The 19443-nt window shown below is 41.0% G+C and overlaps 1 protein-coding gene across 7 annotated transcripts in view; it reads left to right on the plus strand.

The window, feature by feature from the left end:
• The first annotated feature begins 2276 nt into the window (after positions 1-2276).
• The window catches only part of LTBP1 (latent transforming growth factor beta binding protein 1), a 196044-nt gene continuing 178877 nt past the window's right edge, over positions 2277-19443 (plus strand). For all 7 annotated transcript variants that reach the window (XM_027682061.1, XM_027682064.1, XM_027682063.1 and 4 more), the window contains exons 1-3: positions 2277-3017; positions 3471-3541; positions 17564-17852. In XM_027682061.1, coding sequence (XP_027537862.1) covers positions 2572-3017; positions 3471-3541; positions 17564-17852 — 806 coding nt within the window. In that variant the 5' untranslated portion in view covers positions 2277-2571. The remainder of the gene's footprint in view (positions 3018-3470; positions 3542-17563; positions 17853-19443) is intronic.

Raw genomic sequence — 19443 nt, forward strand, 5'->3', positions numbered from 1 at the left:
GAAGCAGAAACTTCTACATATGAAGAAATTTTGAGCTGAGCTTTAGATTGCAATGGTGGTTCGCTGAAGTTCTCTTTTAGCTGTTAAAACTTCTGTGGCTGACTCAACGTATTACTGCAACCAGACCTGGTCCCTAACATCCAAGACCCTCCAGACTTGTGGAGGAGGAGCAGGAGGAAGGGAGGGAGCAAAACCAGACAGCAGACAAAGAGAAGAGTGGATTTCCTTGCTAGAGGAGAAAAAGAGAACACTGAAAATCAGATCTGCCATGTAAATTTGTGAGGAGTGCTCAACCTCAACCAATTAATTTCAGACAATACTAAATATTTTTTCAAGAATGTTTTTATACCTCAGTGATTCTATGCAAGGCATCCACCTTCGTGGATATATTTCCCTTGAGGTTCCTTACCATTTGCTGTACAGTAGCCAGTAATACACTGCATGTGCCCCCTGCTTGACATGACTTAAACCCCACATTTCTTAAAAGCAACTGGCTTCTGCTGTGGAATGATGCAGTTTTTGCCCTCTGTTCAACAAACCAAGCCACACACGTAGTTGTGATCTCATTCTGGAAAACTTCTGAGGGACAGTGGCCTTGTGTAGAGCAACAATCCCTAGTACTACATCGATTTCTCTCTACTTACTCAGTCCTCACCCCCCTACTCTGGTTTCAAGGTATTTTTTTGTTCCCTAAATACTGTAAAAACATTTAGCATACTCGGGATTCACAATAATTAGCCTTCGGAAGGCTGAACAGTTAACTTGCTGAGAATGTCTTCCAAGTTAAAAAAACAACAGATGTATGTTTGCTAAGAGAGGAGGCAGTGGTCTCACAGTTAACTTCTTAGTTATCTTCAAACTGGGGCTCTGAAACTTTCAGGCTTTATCTCAGTTTTCCTCTGAAGCACTACAGATTTTCATTCTCATTTAACCCACTGTGGATTTAGAAGCCCCGAGTGCTTGTGGCATTTTCGAACACTGGGTTTCAATTCAGACCATTGGAGGCACAGGAGCAGAAGCCTTTAACATCGATATGGCTCCCTTACAATGTGACTATAGCAAGCTCCAAACTCGCATCTATTTAAAACATCCATTTATTTTTGACCAGTTTTAAATAGATGGGAACTAAGGAGGAAGGGACCGTTGTGCTCTTAACACTGGCTGTTGCCTGGAATCTCGTCAATGTAAAACCCTCCTGCTCTCCTTGCTGGCTGTGTAGCTGTGCCAAGAGGATGTAAGAGCAAAATCTCATCAGTTTGGAGCTAGGGTCAGTGTCCTTAAAGCTTTAGAAAAGAGCAGAGGAGAACCCAGGGAGGAGGACCTGAATTCCAAGCTATTGGATTTGCAAACTGATTCACCACAAAGTTTCTTGCGAAGAACTCAGACACATCAACTTCTGAGTATTTTAAAAGATGTAACCTTTGGGTTATTTTGTGAACTTTGGTTTTTTTGTTTACAGTGCTAAAGGGTGAGATTGGCTACGACACACTGGAGAAAAACGTGGGCAGTTTTTATTATATATTAATTACAAGTGTACAATTGTGGTTTGTATTTTGTTCTTCAGTAATACATGCTGCTTTACAAACATAAAGAAAACCAAGAAAGAATCTAGTCCTTCCTAATCCTGCTAGGATTTCTGCTAAGAGCAACCTCTGGCTCTCATCAAGCTGAGACTCAGGAATGTGCTTACCTTTAGCGTGTGTAAGGACTTTAATCAAGTTCCTACCTATACAGTGAAGAATGTATATAACGCTTTGGGGGGTTTAAAGCCTCACCTCCATTAAAATAGAACAGAAAGGCTCAGCTATTGCAGAAGTACAGGTACGCTACCCCAGCCGCACGGGACAGCTGTGCTGTCTGTGTCACCGGCAGACGGCAAGTCGGCGCCTGTAAGTTAAAACAGGTCTTTTTGAGGCTTGCTTAGCGGCGCACGCTCGTAGCCGAGACCCCCGCGGCCGCTTCCCCTGCGCCCCGCGGTCACCTGGCCCGGCCCCGGCCCCCTCCCCAGCCCCGGGAGCGCCGCCTGACGTCACGGCGGCCCCAGATTGGCTGCGCGGGGCCGGCACTGGGGCAGGGGCACCCACCCCCAGCCCCCTCCCCTCCGCACACGCTCAGTCGCCGAGAAACTCTTAAAGAGGGGGCTTTGGAGCAGCCCTCACCGGCTTAAGGGCCGATTCTCCCACACGCGCGCAGACCCCTGGCAGCTCCGGCAACCGAGACATCTGCTCTCCATTGCGACCACCCCCCTCCAGCAAACACCCTTCCCCTGCTGCTCCTCCTCCCTTCCCGCTCCGGCTCGCAGCTCGGCTCGCACCCGCCGCTTCCTTTCTTCCAACGATGTTTTCCTGCTTCACGGGGCGAAGTGTTTGCTGAACTTTCCAAACAGTTTGGGGGGCGGGCGGGAGGATCCCGAGGCTTTTTTCCTTTTTTTCCCCGCCCGGAGCAGGTTGGGGGGCAGCGAGCGGAGGAGGGATCCGCGCCCCGGGCGCAGGTCGCGCACACACACGGAGAGAAAACCCTTGCACGGCGAGTCCGCGAAGCTCGCCGGCTGTAGGGGCTCTCGCTGTGGAAATGGCTCGGATCAGATGGGGCTTCCTTCTGCTCCTGGCTGCCTGTGCACTTTTGTCACCAGCGCTCGCAGCCTCCGAAAAGGGCAGGCTAAGGAGGATCACGTACGTCCTGCAGCCCGGCCGGGGGGGCTCCTCTGGCAGCCGGCAGCAGCGCCCGACCCTCCTCGGGGGGGAGCAGCAGCAGCGCACATTCAATATGCAGCTGAACACGCGCTACGGCGGCGGCGGTTCCCTGGAGCGGACCCGGCGGATGAGCAAACCGAGCGGCGCGGGCGTCCAGCTCCGCGTGGGCCCCGCCGGCCAGGTCCACCCCAACTCCGCCGCGCACGGCTCCTTCGCCAAGCCGGCCCGCTTCGGCCCGCGGCCCAAGGCGCCGCCGGGCCCCCACGGCAACAGCAGCGCCGCCCTGCCCCTCCGCCAGAAGCACCAGCTGCCGCCGCTGCCGGGGTAAGGCGCCCTCCCGCCCCGCGCGTCCCCCGCTCCGCGACCGCAGCCTCACGACCACCTCCAGCATCTTCGCCACGGCCGCTGTCGCCCCCCCGGGTAGGGGGCGGGGGCAGCCCGTGCTAGGCTCCGGGGGGGGCACCGCGGCGCTACCTGCCGGCCGCTGGTGCCCGGCTGGCTGCGAACCCGCTGCGGGCGCGGAACACACTCCCGTTTCTTTGCCGCCTTCCCGCGGCAACCGAGGTCGAGCGCGGGACCAGCTCACCCCCGTCCCAGGAGTCCGCGGCGGGTCCCGGGCCCGGGCTGAGGCGTCGAGTTTAATCGGAAGGTTTAATTCTTCCCGCCTTTTCTCACCCCAGGCCAGTGCCCGCCCCGCTGCCCAGCTCGGGATGGGGGGGGACGGGGCTGACCGGGCGTGCCCCGCCGGACACTCGTCCTTCTTTGCTGTTCCCGCAGGGTCAATGTGTGCGGGGGGCAATGCTGCCATGGCTGGAGCAAGGCCACGGGCTCCCAGAGGTGCATCAAACGTGAGTAGCCGTGCGGTCGGGGAGGTGGGTGTGTGAGGGGACGCCCCTGCGGTCAGTAGCGTCGTGGGGACGCGAGGGGACCATGCTGGCACCCGAGGTGGTGGATGCTGGCATCGCCTGTGAGCAAAGAGGTGCTGGCTGAGCTACAAAACCCACAGCAGCAGTTGTAACACTTCATCTCTAAATCCCTCCTTCCTAACCTTCAGAATTGCTAAAGGATGAATAGAGGATGCCTGTTACAGTTATCCTCAGCGCAAAACAGTGATGTTTTTGGAGAGAGCTTTGTGGATGCTATTTTTTTTGTTAACGCCTTCCCCCCTCCATTAGTGCTTGTTTTTTAGGAGTTTTTTGAGTGGGGGGCTTAACAGGATAAAGAATCTACCAGAGGAGCACAGGTGGGGAGCAAGAATTTGCCATCTACCCACACTGTCCCTTCAACCACCAGCCCATGTGATGACCCTGTGCTTAGGACATGGAATTCGTGAAGCACTGAACAACGCAAAAGAAGTAGGTTTAGAGAAGGTCCTGATGGGGAATGTACCTCCGCTTTGATAACTAGAAGCACAAAATACGTGCATAAAGTGACACTGATAGAGTCAATGCTGTTATATTCAGGTTGTGCTTTCTAATATGAAAGTGGAAGAATTTCTAGCAATTTAGGCAAGATTCAGAATGACTGCAAATGGCTAAAGTGGAGTTATGTTGCCATGAGGTCAGGAAACACTGGAATAGCATACTTCTTCAGGAAACTCCTTTGAGTATCAGTGAGATTGGGCAGATCTTGGTGCTTTAGTTCAGCAGGACAGACTTCTGTCCTTGAGAGAGTTGGAGTAAATGCTTCCAGGATGCAAATGCTGGTTTGCCTTTTTTTTTTTTTTTTTTTTTTTTGTGGTGGCTTTTGTCCCTGTGTGGGATTTTTCACAATAGAGAGCAGTCACTTTTGTAATCCTGAGTAAGGTCAAGTACCTTTGACCTGCATGGACCTGTTGCAAAGAAGCTAAGACTTTATTACAGTAGTTAAAGACGAAACTTCATGATTTCCCTGACCAATTTAGACATGTATTTAAGATACTCTTCTAAATTAACATTTTCAGCTTAAAATACATGCTGCTGTGTTAGGTTAGTCACCTTTTTCATTTAATACCTTAATAGTACTTAAATGATTTCCTTCAGCTTGCAGTGGTATTTTAAGGTTAATTGCAGAGCTTAATAAACACCTACCTTAGCTGAAATACCAATCAAAGTGAAAAAAAATCTCTTAGTAATTTCGGGAGATAAAGTGAAAAACTGTATTTCAATTGCTATGCTATTGTGAAACAATTTTATTTTAACTATTTTGAACAAAACCCAAACAACATTGCCTTTTGTGGCTCTTTTTCTGTCTTCTAGTAACTTTTATTTTCAGATAACTTCATCCTTTTATAAACTTTTGTTTATAAGTTAGGTAGTTTTCTTTACTTTCAGTCCTTTAAATTTTGTCTTTTTAATTTTTCTGTTTGTTATTCAACTGTTCTCTCTTTTTTGTCTTTTTTGTTTTTTATTTTTAGTTTTAGAGTCTTCAATAAAGACCAAGCCAGCCAATTGGATTTTTATGGGATAACTACATAGAATTTAATTTAAATCCATTAATTACTTGGTTCATTCATATAGTTACTGGAGGAATGAAGCAGCAGAGAAAGGGTTAAAAGAAGGGGGGGGATTTTCTCCTTGACCTTTCTTTCTCTTTTTGTGCCTCTGATACTAGGGTCTCCTTAGCATTAAATATTTTTGCTGCCTCCTCTAATGCTACTCTAATACCTCCTAGCAGTGGTATAATACTCTTGGACTCTTGGCTTGGATCTTCTCTGTTTCACCCCTCTCTTGGCAGGCCAAGGGAAGCATTAAATGTACTGAAGTTGTCTGTTTTATAACTTAGGCAAACCATGAGATATCAGTGACTTGATTTAGCTATGGAAGATTAGTTTCACAGTCATAAAAGCCAAATATCACCTTTTCTGGAAGCTGCTGATGTTCCTTTCAGAAGACCAGAAACCCTATAACTGAACAACAGTTAACCCCTTTGTTTTCTGTAAAAAGAAGCGATTTTTAAAATCAGGTAGTGCACTCTGTTGTTTTTGAGTGGATTATTGCAGTAGTGGATTAATTGTGGCACAGATGCCAGCACACCTGAGCTGTCTTGATGCAAAGGCAGTTTGGATCTGTCAGGGTTTATTAGCTCAGTCTCAGTATCACTTTAAAAACCTATTTGGTCTCTAGGGCCAGATTTTATTTTTTTGCATGGTGCAAAGCCTGAGCTAATAAACCCCAGACCTACACTGGCTTTTTCCAGAGCCAACTTCCATTTGTCTGCATCGTGCTTCCAGAACCAGAGTGCTGAGAGCCAGCTCTGATCAGCAAGGTTTATTAGCTCAGGTGTAATCCCAGGCTGGAACAAGCAGCATGTGTTTCTGCTCTGCTGCACCTGTGTGAATAAGCCTGCCTGTAACCCACAGAAGGAGGGAGTGAAGGGAAGAGGTATGGGTCTTGCAGCCCAGGCTGCCTCCCATTCCCTTTCTCTTGCGTGGTGGTGTTTCTAGCCCTACTTTCTCCCACATGAGGCTGTGGTCGAGGCTGCCGTTCCCTCGGGTGACTTCTGTCCCATGTGGGTGGTGGTCTGGCTGGGAGCAGTGGCAGCCACATTGCTTTTCCCTCAGTAGCAGCAACAGGGGGTATTTGAAATGTTTCTTTGCAGGTCAGAGGGCAGCATCTGTATGGAGGAGGCAAGTGGACTTTTCAAGTCCTTTTTCTAAATTTTAGTCTGAAGCTGAACTGCCTGCTGTGTTTACAGTTATTCATGTTCTCTTGGAAGCCTGACAGTCTTTAGAATGTGAGCTTCTGTCTTCCTCTAAACTATGAGAGTGCCTACTATATCCCATTTAGGCATATAGGGTTTTCCCCCTTCTGTGCCTAATATTTAAGTTTTACATTGTTAAGTTTTATCTTAAGAACTACTTTTTCGAACATGGTGTGACTTCAATTATGAAGAACTACATCATTCTAATTAAAAAGATGAAATCCCAGTACTCAGTGTTAAAAGTATTCAGAATTACTTTGTGCTGGAAGAATAATGTCTAACAATCCAAAACAACCTTTTTGAAGCTTTCAGAACATCCACCTTTGGATAAAGACAAGGGTGGGAAAAATTGAACCACAGCAGTAAACACCTTGGAAAGTTAGAAGTGCATGAAAGGGTTTATGACAAAGACAGTCTTCCAGTCATAGTTATCATAGGTTATAATCTGTGTAAGTGCAGTAATAAGATACCACCAAGGCTGGAGACACCGTGTTTTGTTAGTACTTGTTGCATAGGAGAGCATTATAGAAACATTAATTAGCTCTATAATATGGCTGTAAGGCAAGTAAAGCTTGGAGTGTGGGGCTTTTGTTATTTATTTCATTTATGGAAATTGAACCATAGGTTAAATGTGCCCTTGGACAAGTTTTAACACCTCTTGGGAAGGCCTGTGCTGGAAATTAGTTCTTGCTGCCCAACTGCGTGTTTATCCTATTGAAATCTGTTGTCTCCTACTTTATTACTTGCTACTAAATTTCTGTTAGTTAAAGCTACTTCCTTCTGTTTGTTCTGATTTTGTTTTCTTAATGGTTACAAGAAGCTGTTTTTTATGTCGGGAAGTTAAGAAAAAAATTACCTGTTGTATGTAGGATCTGATATCTTAAAAAGATAAATGAAAAGAACTACCTTATAGTAATAGTAGACCCCTTCTAAAATGTGTAATATGTTTTGTCTGGAGTATTAATATCGGTTGTTTGAGAGTGTTCTCAGTGTAAACTGGATGGTTAAAAAAGTGGAAAGGAGAGAACTGGCTGTTGTTAATGGAGTACTGAAGCATGAGCTCCTTATTGCAGAGGTGTAAGAAAGGCTCTTAGGGCAAACAGGTGAGGAACTGGATTTTGCAGGATCATGTTTAGAGGACATTTCCAACAGGGAGATGAATTGCTGTTTGTGTAAATGTAGAACCCATGTACACAATCATTGTCAATTAAGATAAAGAGGATCTTCTGTCTTGCTTAGCTGAGGGTGTTGCATGTATGCATGCATGTATTCGATGCATAGGCATAAGCAGAGGATTTTGATATTGGAACTGGATTGAATTATGTGAGTTTGATCATGAACTTTTCTTGTCTGTTGTGTGTTTGGGCACCTTGGAAAGATCATCAGAAAATAAGACAATCTGTTGTTTTTTTTTTTTTGTATTAAAATATTATCTTGCTAATTCTCTTCTCTTTTAAAAGACTTCCTGACTCAACATTAAAATAAACACATTGTAGAGTTTAATTTATTTTTCAGAATAAGAAAATATATGATAGTAGATTCTTGCTGATGTAAGAGCAGGAGACTGGAAAGTTGTGTGAATACTTGCCCAGAGGAAGGGTCCACTTTGTTCGGTTCCTTAATCTGCGTGACCTCTGCTTGTGTACTCCTGTTTAATTTGAGCCATCTGATCCCTAAACTTCCAGAACTATACTTGATATGGATGACTTAGCATGATACAGCTTTGTGTCTGCTCCAGGACATGGGCACTTCACAATGTGACCAGTAGTTCTAGATCCCCAATTGTCCAAGACAGATTATGCCCTAGGTTGCTTCTATTTTGTGTTCCTGAATTTCTTGGGGAAGGTGAGGAAAAGGTTGCATGCTTAGATCTTGTGATACAGGTTTAGGGTCCAGACCTGGAAGCTTGGAAGCATACATGGGTCCTCCAGTTTAGACATAAAACTCTGTACTACTAAGTATTTTAATATGGGTTGCTCAGAATCTACTCTTTGTCTGTCTTCGGTTCAACTCTTTGAAATGGTAGTATCCAAGGGAGCTGTACTTCTGATCATGGGAACTGTGTACTTGAAATGTTTGCAGCTGTACTTCTTGGAGGTTTTCGGTCATAAACAGTTCCTGAGGCTTAATCAATTTTGTGGCTTTGAGTTTTACCAAGGTCTGTTTATTTACATTGTGTATACAAAGCCTAACTATAGCATACTGTCCCCAAATGTTGTTTCTTCTCATTCTAAGACCATCATCTCAGTAAAAGCATTATCAATCTCCTTCAAATTGTGTCTAAATCAAAATTAAATGCCTCAGTTTTAAAGGGGCATAACTACTTTGACCTCATGTAACTGACCTATACATTAGTCCTTTTTAATCTGTTGTTTGGTGAGGTTTTTATACAATTCAAAATTGAAAAACTGAAAGCCATTACTTGAGGAGCTGGGTCTTGCCTCTGCTGTGCTTGTTACTGTAATACGTAAATAAAACTTTTGAATTTCATATACAGGGAATAGATGGGCTTTTGTAGTGGGAAAGCTCTTGTTAGCACTCAGTGGTATTTCTACTCTGCCTTATTTTTCACTTACTCTCCTTGGGAAGAGGGAGTAGTATGACAGGGTCCAAATTCTTGTAGTCTTAGTCTACATCAGCAAGTAGTGTGGACTAACAGGAGCTGATCTATAAACAAAAGCCTTTGGTTTTGATGAAACACAGGGCCTAGTGTTTTATTTTGGTCAAGTGCAGTCTGGTCTCATAGAATGAACGCCAATATGAGCCTGAAATACATTAGATGCTTTCTTAGTGTTCGTATTTTGGATTTAGCTTTTTATTATTTAAACATATTTTTTTCTTTGCATCTAAAAGCAATAGAGTGCACATAACTAAAGATGGCCCCACAACTCAATAAGTGCGATTGGTAAGATGTGTTTCAAGAGGAAATTGGGCCCGAATCAGCATTAATGCAGACTTGGAGCACAGTGTCTATCTCCTGGCCATTGATTGCAGCTAACCTCCCTCCTGTGAGAGGAGACAGTAAAAGAGCTGTGAGAAGATGGGGGAGCTGTTAGCTGCTGCCTGTTGTACACATGTGACCATGCCATTCCCTCATTTTAGTGAGGAAAATAAAGTCCACAATTAGTATAAGGGAAAACCTGCTTTTCTTTGTGAGACACTTGAGAATTTACTGGAAACAAGCTTATAATGATACATAGTCCCTGTTTCCTACAAATACTACAAGTGTGTACAGAATGAAGACAAGACAAAACAAAAAAAGAGAATCTTAAAAGAAACTTCTCAAGATGTTGTGCTCCTGCACTGAAGCGGATGACGGATTAATAGTGAACTTGCTCAGCTCATTGCAGCAGTTGGTGTTAACAAAAGAAGTGGGGGATGTAGTAAAGTTATAAAAAGTCCTGAACACTTCCTTTCTTAATACATAATCAGGAGCACAGAAAACTGAGGTGTTTTGTGTTTTTTTTCTCCCTTTCAGGTTTGTTGGCTGGTTTTTTTTTCAGTGTGTAACTTGAAAGTTACACACAGAAAGCTGTATGGGTGTCAGGGGAAGCTGTGGTTCAGCCATCGATCGTGCACTGTTCTTGTTCTGCGTGTGTGCAGGAACAAAATTATGTATTGACAGCAAAGTGATACTTTGATACTTACAGTACTAGTCTTATACCTCTCTTCTGTACAGCTGCTCTTCCTGAGTGTGTAGAAGGGAAGAGCTGGAAGTGGGGCATACTCCCCTCTCCTGCAAAGTGAGAGAGCTGGGCAAATGGGATCAGCAAACTTCCCAACCTTCAGGAAAGCAGGGCTGTAGTGAGCAGTGGGGTTCTGCTCTCTCTGGGGTCTTGAGAAGAAGTTGAGTGCAGCACCTCTAATGATACCCTTCTTTGCAGCATTCACCATGAAGGGCTGCTTGTTCCAACTGATCCTGCCTGGGACGTATAGGATTTGTGGAGGGTGGATGAAGAGGGGCACGTCTCCCTAAACTGTCTCCTTATTTGGATTCTGCAGTACTGGTCATTAGTAGGTTATCGGTGGTTCAGGTTGTCAAGTCAGTGCGTATTCTGTAACCAGCATGGGCTGATGCTGGGTTGGGTTTGACATTTTTTGCTTTAGTGTTTTGTTGTTTTTTTGTTTGTTTGTTTTGCCTTTAAAAGCACCAGTACTTGATTTGCAAAGCCTAATTTATTCCTAGCAAACAGATCCTCCCCATTGACTATAGAAAGAAAGCAAACCTGTAGCATTTTTGCATTTATGACTCCACAGAGAAGGGAAACAAAATTTTACATGTTAGCAAGGCAAGATGTTAATTTAAATACAGAGCTAAAAATAGGTCTACTTGGCCATGTACATTTTTTGTGAAGTGCAGATAATTTCTGCATAAACCTAGGGTTTTGGAGAGGTGGTTCCTGATAGAGGTGAATTGTTTTGTGTCCAATCGCAAGGTTGGCTTTTTTCATAAGGTTTTTTATTATCCCTAGATGGCAGTTTAGGCCTGGATTTTCAGAGGAGCTCAACTAAATGGTGAACTCTTATTGAGAGTTGGTTGAATTTAGTAAAAACTTTACTGTACTTAGCATTTTACTTACTCTATTATGATTAATAGTCTTTTCTCCCGTCTTTCTCTTTTTTTGTAACTCTTCAGTTGTCTGAATCCTGCATCCAGTTAAATATTTCCAGTTGTCTCTTTACCGAATTTCTCTTAGTTTGTTCAGTTTCCTGCATATTTATTATGAAGTATTCTGTAACAAAATGAGTAGGCACTGTAATGAGAAAGGTTAAGACAATTAAAATGATTGCAGACTGGAGTGTTAACCACTCCAGCAGCAAGAATGGAGTGTAACATGAGAATCTGCTGGTTTCCTTGGCTTAGTCCATTCTGTAGTGAATGATTTTTTTTTTTTTTGACGCTGAAATGATAGAAGGATCTATAGCATGTGAAATGTTTATATTGTCAGAATATGTATGATTATGATCTCATATAATTAAGTATTCCTAAGTGCCTCTCAGATTGTGCAGTCTTTAGTATTTATACCATATGAACTCCAGTAAACACAACATGAATGAAAATGCCAAATATCAAAGAGCATGTTATATGCTTATGACTGATAAAATAATGCATCCTTTTGCTGAAGGTGGGCTTTTGAAGTATTTGAGTATAGTTGCTATTGAATTTCTGATAGATCTTGGCATTTATGAAGATAAATAGAAAATGAAGTATGCTATGTCGTCATTGGGTTAGGAGAGAAACTGGGGGTTTTTTGTGTGTTTGTTCTAAAAGAAATATGTTTTTTGTTTCCCTTCCTTCATGGAGGTCATGTTTACATGCCAGTATGGGAATGAATTTAATGTTTTGAAGTGGACAAGCAAAGAATTCTAACACATGCTTTCATTTGAAGTATATTTAGGGAAAGAATTCCTTAAGATCATATAGTTAGGCTAAAAACCAAGTTCCTGTGTAGAAAGACACAGATGGTGTCTATCTCCTCCATTAGTAGTATAAAGGTCATACAGGTTTTCTGCAGTTAATGTAATTTCTTAGGATTATTTAAGTAATTTAAACTTTTTTTATAGAATGGTTTTGCAACATGGTTATATCACCCTTGGTTACAAATTCCTGTCTCCTCCATTCTCAATGAATGTTTAGAATTGTTGGACATATTTCTGATAAAGTTCAACTTCTGAAAATTGTTTGGAGTGAGATACTTAGAGAACTAGATCCCCAGGAAAGCATTAGATGGTGAGCACCAGATGTTCCTTCAGTTAGATTTTGGGTTTCTAGATTCCAGTATTGCATCCTCAGTCCTGACAATGATTAAAGACTTAAAATGGTATCCAGAATAAAGTCATAAAATTAAATGGTGGGCTAATCAGTAGGGTAATTTGGAGAACAGGAAATTCTTAGAAACATTGCTCTTCTCCAAGATGTCAGCACCGTATTCAGATTTTTCTGAGGGAAACTGGAATATGTCTCTTTCCTTTCAGAACCCACAGCTTGTTGCTTTCCAAAGAAAGTGCTTCACTGCTTTTCTTCTGGAATCGGTGGGGGAATCATCACTCTGTCTTTCAACACAGCAGGAGTTAAAGGTGCCTTTGTGTCACAACTTTTTGTTTAGGATGTGCACTCAACCAAGCTGAGCATTGGTTTGGTTTCCTTGTGTGCCCGAGCAATAGAAATCTTGAATTAATAAAATAAGAAAGACAGTATTTATTATGCCCTTAACAGCATTCCTGTGTTTCATGTAAAGCAACTTGAAATTTCTGCTCTAAGCACAGATATATCCATGCCAGAGTGTTGGTTTTCCCCCTTTCTGTAAACTTGATGCATGCATCATTTCTCAACCGTTTTATGCTGGAATCTGAAGCAGCCCTGTACTTATAATCTTCTTTCCAATTACTGTATTTTCTATTATTTGCCCTCTATCATGTATTTTGCCAGGCAGGATTTATGCACTCCTATGGAAGAAGTTGATATGTGCACTGTGATGAAATTTGTTGAAAGTCAGTGCATCCTGTTTAAACTAGTGCTTGACTATGTGTGCTCAAGAGGAGGAAAAAAAGATAAATTTCATGTGGAAACAGAAAGAAAAAACCTAATGGATAGGTGCACTAGAAATAGCACAAGACTCACAACACTGTTGTAGTGTACTTGTTGTCACAATGTTAGAAATCTGTAGAAATTAAAAAAATATAGAAATTTATATAGACATTTAAGTACAAATCAACAGCAGTTGCTTGATAAAGGAAATACTTAAAGGTGGAGCTGAGGCTGAAAGGCTAGAAACTTGAGTGTAGGAAACTTTTGGGACATGTAAATTTGTTTATTGTGATTTTCTCACTGAAGATACGTTTTTGTGAATTTCAATTCTCAACATGATCTAGAGACACAAGGGAATAATCTTGTAAGTGTGGTGTTCCTTTTGAAGAAATTAATTGTGAATCAAGATAAAATAAATGATTAGCGTAAGAATGAGATTGTAATGATCTTAATTCAAGAATTAACATTAATTTAATATAATTATTGTTTTGTTACAAGTAAAGTCAGTTATACCTGCATTTTGATTCATTTGAAAGGACAAAAGAGAAATTATCTAAACTTCTTCCATGCATGACAATATTTTTATACTTACTGATTTCATATAATAAATTATGCTTAATTTAGCATATATTAAAACAAATACATTTTGTATATGTAGAGGTTTTAAAATATTTACATATTTTGAAACTATTATAAACCTTTTAGGTCTTGCTCCTGCAAATGTTTGTATCCTCTTTAACCATAATAACATGAACACATCGACTGAAAAGTGTATATGTATAGATCAGTCCCAAAACAACATGAGATGTTTTGGAAGGGGTGTGTTTAAGCCTAACGGTAATGTTATTTTATACTTGCTCTTCTGAAAGCATGTCACAAATACAACCGTACCAGTCCCAATATGGTTGTGTCAAACCCAGTAATTGTCTGTGAGAGTGGTGAGCAGCAGTTGTTTAGGGAAAGATGCATAAAAAGTTTGAACATCTTGGAATACAGCTTTCAGCTTTTTGTGATGTAGGTACTTCCAAAGCAAATGTGTTGCTGTGGCTTTATTCTTAGTAGATAGAGATGACATGTTCTTTAAAACACAAAAACCAACCCAAAGAATCCTTATTCCTTCACCACGCTTCTAGAAAGCGAGGGAAGATTGGTTATGTTGTCTATGCCTGGACTTCCAATATGGCCAACTTCCTTGGCACAGGAAGTCTTTGATGCTGAAGCTAGGAGGTTCAAAAAGCAGGTCAGTGAACTTCTGACAGAAAAGTCTGCTGAGGGTTATCAAACACAAAACCAGCACTCTTGTTCAAGAAGTTGCTGAGCCTCTAATTCTTGAAGGCTGTAGTGGTACAAACTTTTACTGTGTCTCACCCTGTCCTTAGGCATCCACCTTGGTAATGGAGGGAGAAGACTGGACTAAGTGGATCTTTAATCTGACCCACTAAACATGATCTCATTATCTGCATCTTTGCCAAGCATCTTTTGAATTTCCAGTCATGACCTCCTTGAATTGAATAGGACCGATAGGACTGCCTTTAACAGGAGTATATTGACCTGCTTTTTGGTTTTGAACTTAGTACTTCCACACTCCAGTTTTTGAAAGCTTAGCTTTTTGGAAAATATTGGTCTTTTCAGTTGTGTGCCATTATTGTTGTCTTCAAACAAAATAATTAGGTCATTCATTTGGCACACTGCAGCTGTCTTGGACATTTTTGAAGCTAAACTGCTGTATTATGTAAATTAAAATGTTCAGTTCAATTCTTTCCTAAAAAATGTGATCTCTGTCCAATTTTGTAATATTCAACTACACAACATTAATGAAGGATTTCAGTCAAAGGGTTCATTGCTGTAAAGATCTAATGGATCATTTTTTTAACTTGTTGTCACTGTTCATATGATCTGAGACAATAGTTACTGTATCTCATGGCGCTTGTTTTGTTAAAGACCAGTTAGAGTAATGCGGTTTGTCCTGCTGAGCATATGCTTTGTGTATATGTAATATGTATTTAAGCTTTCAGGGTTTACATTGCTGTCAGTGGAGTAAGAATCGTCAAGTCTATTTGGGTGAAATAGATAAGGTAATTTAAAAACAGGTTTTATTTTCAGCTTCGTAATTTTAAATTCACTGCAACCTTAAGTTCACTTTCATAAGTAGAAACTTGAGTTTTCTTAGGCTTCTGAAGCACACCTTTGGTTCTTAACTACAGGAAAAAGAGTTGCAGTTTTTTTAGTGTTGTCTCTTGTGTATGTATGTATTGTTATTTCCCTTTTGAGAGGAGATATGCCATGATCAGTGTGCTAGAAGAGTGTATATTTTGTCATATTGACTTTTGGGGGGTGGTCTTGTTGGCTTACTTCTGTGTTCAGTCTTTGTTTTTTAAATATTTAACTTGTGGAGAAGCTCAGAGGTTGATATAGGTGCATGTCTGTAAATCTCCAGAAATATATGTTCATGTTTTTTTAATGTTGTAAAAATGGGACCTTTAAAAGTCCTGGTTGTTTTTTTTTTTTAAGCATTTTTTATCTGATGTTTTTTAAAAGCACTCCCAACTGTGCCCAAACTGTTTCACTGTCATCTTTACTCATTTTCTACAGATGACCCAGATGATGGGGGTCACTGTTCTGGTCTTAAAAGTCTCTCCAAAGCCAGTGAAACTTAATTAAAATTTAAGACTCCTGAATCTATTTTTCAAGATACAATTAATTTCAGTCATGTGCACATAAGAAAATTTTTACTGTTTGTAGCATAGTCTAAGTCTTAGAAACAATGCACAAGGAAGACGTGGCTGGTATATTACAGCATATGCTTGTTACAAATCCCTTCTCAAGTTTACAGTTAAAATGGTCTCCAGTCTTCCAGAAATCAACAAGATACAGTCTCAAAAATAAACAAATATAAGTAAGCAAATGATTACTTTTGTGTTGCCGGGGAGATGCATAATATGCAATTAAGGTAGCCCAGCTAAGTAGTATTGAAAAGATAAGTTTCTGAAAAACACATGGAGGGGAAAGTGTATGTGAGAAGAACCCCATGCAAAACTCAGGTTAAAGTTGCATGGCAATTCTGGTGCCATGTGCAGTTGGTATACCATGATAGGTCTTTATCAGAGGGTGTTGTCACTTGACAAACTAGTCCTCCAAATTAACACAGTCCCATCCTACTAAGTTTTTTCATATGTATACTTGTGCATTTATTTTTATATATAAATGTGCATATTAAAACTTGATTGAAGTGTCAAGTACTCTAATTTACTTGGGCCAGGGCTGTGGACTGACCTTTTTTTTTTTTTTAAATAATATAACTGTGCAATTGGATGTATCTAAATATGGTGTAGGATCCCATGTTATAGTTTAAGGCATGATCTTACCTATTTTAGTAAAAACCGATCTTGCATATCATTTTGTCTGTGTTAAAAGATCTCTAAGAATATTAAAAATATACTTAGTTTGTAGAAGCAAAGTAGCTCATCAGTGTTTTTTTTTTTTAATAAATGCTTCATTGTATGCCATCTTTAATGGGACAAATGAAGAAATTATTTTGATGTTTATATTAATTAGGATTACATTTTAATGTTAAATTCCATTCTCTGGATAAGAGAATTAATTTTGTTTTGCCATCTTTGTGTTATTTTAGCATTCTCAAAATGCAATAGCATTGTAAATTTAAAATATCCAAAATAAATCCTCAAATTAGGTATGCTTTTGCAGTATTATGTATACATATGATCAGCAATTGCTTTTGCTTTTTATTTTTCCTCTTTTTTTTGTGGGATTTACTGCTTCTCCAAGGTTCTTATTCAAAGTGGAGTTGATCCTGCATTAACTAGGTTTATGACCTGGGTGTTGAGTCTAGGCTGATTATTCAGGCTCCCTCGACAGTCACTAGATAGAGCAGCACAAAGCCGTGTAATTAATCCTATCTGAAGGCGAATTGTCTTTTGAAGAATCTGACCCCTTTTCACTGGTGGTACAAAGAATGCACAGAAGCTAGCTTGAGCTAATCACAAGCAACTGTCTGTTTCTTCAAAGAATGTAATCCCCAGGTGTAGCGATGTCTTTGTAGCAGCAGTTCATATATCTCTTTCTTTATGTTGTTTTGGTGGTGGTAGTGGAGGGAGTGTCATTTGGGTTTTAGTGAGGGAAAGTTTGAATCACTTCATGCTTCTCAGCATTGTTTTCGTGGTCTATAATGTAACTGTAGGGATTTAGTTTAGGTACCTATGCAGTATCTGATTTTAAAGTAGTAATGGAGTGAATCCAGGCCAGGATCAGTAGTACAAATCTAAGCTCAGTATAAAATTGTTTCATAGATGCAGTTTAGGTTATTAAAGTATGAGGACGAAGGATGCTGAGAAGAGAGTGTAAAAGGCCACTAACCGGAAGATTTGAAATAATGCTATGTTTCTTGATTTAACTTGTGCATTTCCTATTTTTTAGATGACCAGCATTTTACTTTTCAAAGCTGTTCAAATGTTGTGCATGTCTTATGTAGGAAAGCAGCAAAAGCTATACCAGCTTGTATACTATCTTTTGTGGAGCTGAGCAATGGTGCTCTCTTGTACTCCAATCACATTAACAATTAATGCCTGTTTTATGATGGGGAGGGTTTGCATTTTCCTTTGTGCTTTGTTTCACAGGTACTTTTTAAAATGTCTTTTCTTAGCTAACTGTGCACCACCATGCCAAAATGGAGGGATGTGCCTGCGACCTCAGCTTTGTGTGTGTAAACCAGGAACAAAAGGTAATTCCTGTGAGGATACAGTCGTGCAAGACACATCTTCCACTGGAGGCCGGAGCCCTGTTGTTCCCCCATGGCCCATACCCCAGCAGGCTGCCCAGCAGACCTTCTCTCAGAAGGTGCAGGTCCCACCAAAGGTTGGCCCTATGACTCAGATGGCATTCACCATCAAGCAGAAGCCTCCTGTTGGGTTAACTCAGCAAATGCAACCACAGTAAGTGTTTTCTTTGCTTTCCAAGAAGTCCAGTGTGTTAGATTTGTAAAAAGTTGTTCCTTGCAAATGTTTTCAAAAAGTCCTACTTGGAAACTTTCACAGTTTTGTTTTTTTAAAGAGCTTCTTGTTTTAAGTGTCAGATTCTAGTGGATTTTTAAACTTCTGTTACTTACGAGCCAAATTTCTTCACCTGAACAGAATATGTCATAATATCAGTCAACTTTTATTTTCCTTAGAATGACAATGCTGTACTAATTTCAGAGGAATTATTTTTAATTTATATTAGTGACTTTTTGAGTTTAGCCTAGAACAGAGTCTGGCATGGAATTTCGACACCTTGCATGACTGAGGAGAGTAAGATTTGGTGTTTGTGTTGTGTTCTGGTTTCTTCTATTTGCAATATTTTTTCTTTTTTTAAAATAAGTGTGTATGGCTGTACTACAGTGGATGCTTCTGTTTGCTTGTGTTTGAGGTGCAGGATTATACCTGACTGTCATAGGTATCAAGGAAACAACCATCTTGTTAGAGAATTTTTTTCTCTGCCTCTTCAGTAGCTGGTGACTTAGCCAGTCTTTGATATTACTTCCATTACTCACTTAATGTGAGTCTGAAATTTCTCTGTGGTGTTGTTTTTATTGATGTGTCTGACCTTAACTTATTTCAAAGCTGCATTTCATACTGGGGGGAGAGAGGTGCACAGGAGGGTGGCAATCCAGTTGAATGTGAACAGGTGCAGGTGTCTGCAGCAACCACTGTCCTTGCAGTTTGAGGTGAAATCAGTGACAAAAAGTGTTTCTGTCCTCTAACAGGCCTTGCTTTCCGAGAGCTGCAAGGAGGGTGCAGACTGTCTCACTTTTAGTCTCCAGAGTAAGATAATCAGGAATAGGAAATAAACTGTGTTTTCCTGTGTTCAGAACTGTAAAAATGAATGTGGAAGGGTGGTGTGTGATTAGAGTTCTGCACCTGAGTGGTCATATGCTTGTGACAACAAAGTACATCCTACCACTCCTTTGCAAAGCTGCATCTGAGAATAGAGATCACTGGGCACTGCCAATGTCATTTGATGTTGTCTTGTAACCTCTTTATCAGGTTTTTTTCCTTCTAAACCCTTCCAACTCTTTTTATTGTTGTCTTGGTTCATCCAACTCTGGATCCACAAGCTAAACTAGGTTCCTACATGTGTTGTAGGAACACTTTTAGGAACACAATTTACCTGAACTTCCTTGGAATTCTAAACCCTAAGCTAGGATGTTCTTTGAGAAAGGTAGAAGGTAGATCATGGTGGGCTTTAGGAATAAATGCATCCATAGTCTTGAAAGACAGAGAAATTGCTACCCAATTTTAGTATTTCATAGTACTCGGAGTCCAGTTTCATGCCTGTAAGTGAAGCAAGGGTTATTGAAGTGACTAATATGAAAGGGAAATTACCAGTAAAATCATCAGGCTTTTTTCTGCTCCTTTTCATCCAGACCTGCAAGACTGCTAATCCCATCACCTGGTGTCTTGGCTTAGCCCCACAAAGTGCAGTGCACAGCACGAGTACAAAGAAGACAGGAATTGTCTGGCCTATCAGTACTGATTCCTGTAGAGG

The sequence above is a fragment of the Neopelma chrysocephalum genome, unplaced genomic scaffold (genome assembly GCF_003984885.1).
Source record: "Neopelma chrysocephalum unplaced genomic scaffold, ASM398488v2 Primary Assembly neopelma1_61c, whole genome shotgun sequence".
Taxonomy (NCBI): Eukaryota; Metazoa; Chordata; class Aves; order Passeriformes; family Pipridae; genus Neopelma; species Neopelma chrysocephalum.